Genomic DNA, 6636 nt, shown 5'->3' with positions numbered 1-6636 from the left:
TGTACTAACTGTATTATTTTTATTATTTTTTTAATAAATAGCAGACAGTAACTTGACTTCATGTGGTGTCACATGACACATGAAATATTGTATAACTTATCTTAAACCCATAAATTTTATAATTTAATGATCCACAACCAGAATTGAGGTAAGAATTGACAATAGCATTGGAATTAATGAAATGTCTATATTTTGACATCTCTAAATATATGTGTATGTATAAGTGTACGTGTGTGTGTGTGTGTCTAGACACACCCACACACACACACGTAAAATTCAGGTCACAAAATAATTGCATGTACTAATAAATAGTACCACTTATACTGTGAGCTCTCAAAATCAGGAATGGTTACATTGCCAAATGAGCTACAGTACTTAAGTTAGTCAAACCATATAGAAAATTTTAAAAAAGGGAAAAATATGTACAATTACAGCATAGAAAAGGACCCTCTCATAATGTAAACAAAATACTTTATTACACACAATTTACTAAGCAATTTTAAATATATTTAGTGCCACAAAACAAAAAGCACAGTACAACAGACAATTTATTTCAGACAAACACTAATGAGAAAGCTTCAAAAGCTTTTGTTGCAAAATGTCCTTTGTTTCCTTACTCGCACACTGGTAGCACAGCAGATAAACACTGTCTGGGTAGGAGGGAGCGGGTGTGCACTGACTAGACGGCGGAATGGAGGCCAGACAAGCCGAGCGAGGACAAGGAAGGCTCTCCCTCGAAGCCTACAAACTGCCACCGGCGCTCCATGCTGGCCCCAATGCCCGACAGCTCCTGCCGAAACACGGTGGGGAACCGCGACATGAGCAGCTCCACCTCCGTGGGACGGATGGTGGGGTCCATCTTCTGCAGGTACGACCACACGTAGTCCACCCCGGCTCCAAATGGGTGCACATGGAGAAACGTGGAGATCAGACCTGCAACAAGATAGGCTTCTGCAAATATTGCCTTTTTTTCTCGAATAAAATTCTGAATCAAATATCAAATTATTTACAAATATGAAATATTTTATAATAAAATTTTAACATTAGCTGAAACCTTTTTTCACACTTAATAGGAGTCCAAAATTTAGTGAAATGTAAACGAAAGAAATATTGTCATATTTCAGAATTTTCCAGTACCATCTTATTTAAATTTTAGTGTTCCTTGGATAAGACTCTGAGTGAATGGTGTTGCAGCCACAGTAGTGCAACTTGGTAACAGTGGCATGGTAGTGCGCATGGGTGTTGGTTATGCTAACACACCACATACCACCATGTGGCATTACCACAGCTGAGCGCTTGGCGCTGTAATCATGCTGATATTTTGGGGTCACGCTGTCGCATAAGTAGCTCACATGCAGCTGACAAAACGGAAACCAACTCAATTCACCCGAACCCTGGTAACAAAAAGTACCTACATAGGGCCGGGTTGAAACATTCTGGAACTTGAGCCAGAGGCTTCTTCAGCGAGCATGAGAAGTTGAGCTGGGCTCTCTCCGGGGAGAGGTGCTGCCCCTTGGGAACAAGTTCGCGATGTAAAGTTCGTTAAAGCACCGAGGGCAGGAGAGGCCCAAGTTAACGTCCAAGTCATGGCAAGGGGCAAATCTCTATCGTCATGAAAATCATGAGTACTGAATAGTCTCATCTAAGCTGTTATCATACATAAGGTTTAAGATAATTTTAAGTATCGTGTCCTAAATGTTACGATAAAATATATATTATATTATCTTTTAGTACTCTTTAAGTCTATAAATGATTTATATGTAATTTGTAATGACTTTCAATTTATAAAGAATAATTATACACTATAGATTTTTCAAAATAGATATTCTTTTTGAAGAAGTGTTAAGTTAAATTTAATGAAATTCAGTCCTTAGGTTAAATGCAATCAAACTTCTCCTGAAAAGTCCTGTATAAGACAACCACACTTAGAATACAGTTGGTACTGATTTTTTACGGTTGTTTTTGCTCTACTGCATTAGAGTTAAATTATAAGTTTTTGTTTGGTACTTGTACAGAAGTAAAATCTAACTAACAAGTTACATTTGACTGGAATTCTAATGCTGGAATCACAATGCCCCGACGGCCCCGACACGACAGGCCCGACAAGTTCAATAGCCAATGAAATACAAGCTCGCCGAAACGTCAGCCCGACAAAATACGCACCCCGACGGCCCGCAAGGAATAGATTCTATTTCTAATTCCGTCGTGTCGGGGCCCGACAGAAAAGAAAACGGCAACGGAAAGGAAACAGTACAGAACTATATTTCAAAAATATTTACCTACTTGGTAATTCTTTTTTGCTGAAAAGTGAAATTTCGTTTTACGTGTGGGTGAATTGAAAATTTTGTAGCTTGCCTTAGCCTGTTTGTATAAACATAAACAGATATCATCGTGTTTATGGTTAGTGACGTTATTTTAGAATCCATTTTTTAACATTTCGTTTCTTTTTAATTCTTCGCACAGCTAACATCAGGACTATTTTTCTGTCCCTCACTGACATATCTTTATCTTGTTTCCTTGTTACTATAATAAACTACTATTTGTTTTACGAATCAACTTAACCTTACTTCGTATCGCAGACGACTAAATGTTTTTTTGCACTTCAACTGTCAATAATAAATAAAAGAGCCTACTTTTTTTTAGCGCTTTCTACAATGCATTTTAATTGAAGTATTTAGCTTGGCACGATTTGCCGAAGGCCAAATTGAAAATCGTCGGGTTATTTTTGTCGTGGTATTGTGACCCTACGCTTTTAAATCTGTCGTGCTGAGATGCTGCACGACAGTTTGTCGGGCCTGTCGTGTCGGGCCCGTCGGGGCATTGTGATTCCAGCTTTAGAGTTATTTTTAGTGGTGCACCAATGCGGATACCGATGAATCGTAATTGGCGATTAACGGTACTTACCAATTAATCGTAATCGGCGATTATCTTATAGAGGTATTTGAGAAGCCCTCAATAGAAATGAATTTTACGTTTATTATTTTACTTCTTACCTCTATGACTTTGTCTTAGTCCTGTTATGAATTATATTTACCAGTATTGTATCTCTATGGTCAGGTCAATTTGGTTTTACTCTTTAAGTATTTTCATGTTTTATCTAAGTAATAATTTTATGAAATGTCTTTGCAAACATTTGTTAAACGGCGACGAATAGGAAATGAGCTTACACCTTTTAATATTGTTTTTGGGTCATTACTGAGGAAAGAGTATATGTGATTGGACGCTCGACTGCGCATATATTTTATTTAAAGAATTTAGTATTTCCAGTGTGATTTCGGAGAGTGTTCAATAGAGAAAGCTTTGACTGTTTGAAACAAATTGGAACTTGAGTTTCTGTTCTACTATCATGGGAGAAGGATTAGAGAGAAAGAGCTCCGTGATTTAGTCATAAATGAATGTAAGAATATCACGTAAAACATTGGTACGACGACTGAATAGCTAGAATCTACGTGAAATTGATGATTTTATAATAAATACCGGAACTACACAATGAAGAAGAGGTAGTTACCGATGTTCGAAGCTCTACTAAAGAATCGACGACGACGATAAGTTTTGACTAACAGCATAAATAGAACTGGATCAACGACGAATTAAGAAGAAACGAAGAAAAGTACTATCAATCTTCGATATGGAAGGAGTTCGACAGCGGTAGACGGCATCGTAGACGGTGTACCGTAGGACATCATCCTTCTAGACGACTCCAGGTGACCGACGCCAGTCCTGCTGGAGTACCAGCAGCACGAGAGGAGGTGCATCGAGACGGAGACCCAACCAGCGACATCGGAGGAGAGTGAGATCTAACCAGCAACATCGGAGGAGAGACAGGGGTTCGGAGAGGTTTTCCACAGCCTCTTGGTATTGTAACGACGCGACGAGGTTTGTTTGCCCCATCCCCGAATTAACAAGAACAGCGAGAAGTTACCTGTCCTATTTTAATGGCAAGATATCTTAAACTATGATGTTTACGATCAAGACCTAATTTGAAACTCGCAAAACAACTTAATACTACTTAACTACGTAAAGACTTGTAGCTTGTACGTACTGGACCTGGTTAACTGACATTGATCAGTAATATGTACGATATCAAAGTTAAAATCTGTTAAAGTCATTAATTGTCTTGAATGTTTAAAGAATAGCCCCAGGTCCAGAAGTCTTGAGAAGTCTTGAGACAGTTTGATCTACCGAAAGAGACTGAGCTAGTAAAAACAAAGAAAAGACTAATTTGCCAGTTAAAATGTGTTTCAATAATATTTAAAATATTGACTGATAACCAAACTATTATTCAGTGATACAATTACGTAAAACGTAATTAGTTCTGAAAGACATTTAAGTATAACGGATATTGAAATTTTGTTTAATGAAAAACCTATTTAAACATGAATAATTGTCTCAAAGGTATTTGTATGTTGCTTGCTAATCATTGACTCTGTCACTTTTCATGTTACAGTTGGATATGTTGCAAAAGAGTATTGTCACCCATACAACCATGATTTTGACCCTAGTAAAAAGTTAAATTTTCATTATATTTTATTTTTCCGATTGATAACCATACTTACATATCATGTGTATGTTAAACCAGATAGACAGAAATATTTAGCTTGGATTGTCTTGAAAGAATAATTAGTTTTTATTACACTGAGATCAGCAGTCATAGAGAAGTTAATGCTTTTAAACACACTACTTATATTTGTTGATTTTAAGGTCAGAATACTTACACCAAAGAGAAGGAGACATACTGCTAAGGAATTATACGACATTTTATTGTTTGGTATTCACACTGAGTCAAACTACACCAGTACATACAACTTGAGAATAATTTATTTTCACTATCAACATAACAAGACATATTTTAGTTAATATTCTGTAGAGGTTAGTAGTTGTGCTACATACACAATCACAGCACTAGTACTTTATAGAGTTTTCACGGCGCCCAACTAGACCACATTTTACATTATAGATATTGGCATTTTAGGAAATATACTCCATAGAGTAATTCTGAAAACACTTCAGAATTTTTGGCGCACAACGTGTAAGCCAACATTAGGGACTATTTTATGATTTTTTTTTGAACAACTCAAGACACTTTGAAAAATACAGACAGTAATTTTATTTTGTCAAGATGACAGACACAGGTAGGAAGTCATATTTTTTGAGAGGTAGCAATGACACTTCTGACTCTAGTCCTGAACGAGAACCTAGAGAAGTAGTACCAGAACAGCACATCGAGACTACTGGTATGGAGTCACAGCAGGAAATGGAGTTGGGTCATTCGCCGCCGACACCAACTGTTACCCTAGATGCACTGTTCCAGTTCATGAATAAGGAGAAATTAGAACGGGAGCGTAAAGAACAGGAGGAGAAACTAGAACGGGAACGGGAGAAACAAGAACGGGAGCGTAAAGAACAGGAGGAGAAACTAGAACGGGAACGGGAGAAACAAGAACGGGAGCGTAAAGAACAGGAGGAGAAACTAGAACGGGAACGGGAGAAACAAGAACGTGAGCGTATAGAACAGGAGGAGAAGTTAGAAAGGGAACAAAAGGAGCGAGAAAACGCCGAAAGACTAGACAATTTAGTGCAAGTCTTAAATAACACTTTAGGCAGGATTGCAGATGAAACAGCAGAAATCAGGCATGACTTAACTGAAACACAGCACGAGATGCAACAGAAGTTTTCCAGTGTACACACTCGTATTGAAGGTGTAGAAATATTCAGTAAACGCACTGACGATAAAGTAGTACACTTAAGCGAGCGTCTAACAGGAAGGTTAGATATGGTAGAGGCGAAAATAGGGGAAATAGAAAGAGAATCCAGACACATCGCAACATTCTCGCCCCAACTAACGACTCACCACACTAGCGAATGTAATACCGACAAGGAAGACACGCCGGTAAACAAATCGATAACGATAGAAGCCGAGCGAAATCCCGCGAATATTAGTACTGCAATTATGTCAGCAGATCCGGTACTTACACTACACCACCCTTCTAAGAAATGGTTGGATGACGTTCCAACATATTCAGGGAAAAGTAATGAAAACCCTCGAAGATTCTTAAATCAGTTTGGAGAATATTGCCACACATTTAAGTTAACAGACGCAGAAAAATTGAAATGCGTTAGCCACTGCTTGAAAAACACGGCATATTATTGGTGGGAGTTGGCGAAAGATTCGGTACACGCATACGAATCGTTTCAGAAAGCTTTCATATCCCAATTTTGGAATACTCGTATCCAAAGCAATTTGCGAATACAGTTGCATTCTGAAAAATTCGAAAATCGTAAATTTCAAAATTTAGAGGCGCATATCAGCGATATGTACGAGAGAACTCGTTATCTTGATTGCCGTATGGAAGACGAAGAGTTTATTGCCATGATAATTTCGCAATTACCACTCAATTATCAATTACAACTTAGTGGACGGCAATACAGTAATATTGTAGATTTCAAGGAACAACTGTTAACGTATGAACGACTCGTTAAGCTCGATAAAACGGTAACGCACAAAGAAACTAACGAGCGCAAGAACACGAACCAACAGACACCGTTATACAATAACTGGCGTAACCGAAATGAAGGGCAGAACAGCGGACACAAACAACCTCAAATTCACACACTGAACGTTGAAAACTGCGGAAG

At 38.0% G+C, this 6636-nt stretch overlaps 1 protein-coding gene across 9 annotated transcripts in view; it reads right to left on the bottom strand.

Annotated features, from left to right (window-relative positions):
- Positions 1 to 454: 454 nt before the first annotated feature.
- The window catches only part of LOC134545685 (ecto-NOX disulfide-thiol exchanger 2-like), a 114627-nt gene continuing 108445 nt past the window's right edge, over positions 455 to 6636 (bottom strand). For all 9 annotated transcript variants that reach the window (XM_063388628.1, XM_063388625.1, XM_063388626.1 and 6 more), the window contains exon 12: positions 455 to 933. In XM_063388628.1, coding sequence (XP_063244698.1) covers positions 680 to 933 — 254 coding nt within the window. In that variant the 3' untranslated portion in view covers positions 455 to 679. The remainder of the gene's footprint in view (positions 934 to 6636) is intronic.

Source organism: Bacillus rossius, chromosome 1, assembly GCF_032445375.1.
Source record: "Bacillus rossius redtenbacheri isolate Brsri chromosome 1, Brsri_v3, whole genome shotgun sequence".
Classification (NCBI taxonomy): domain Eukaryota; kingdom Metazoa; phylum Arthropoda; class Insecta; order Phasmatodea; family Bacillidae; genus Bacillus; species Bacillus rossius.
The sequence above is the reverse complement of the archived record's forward strand: the minus strand, read 5'-3'. Positions and strand labels throughout refer to the sequence as shown.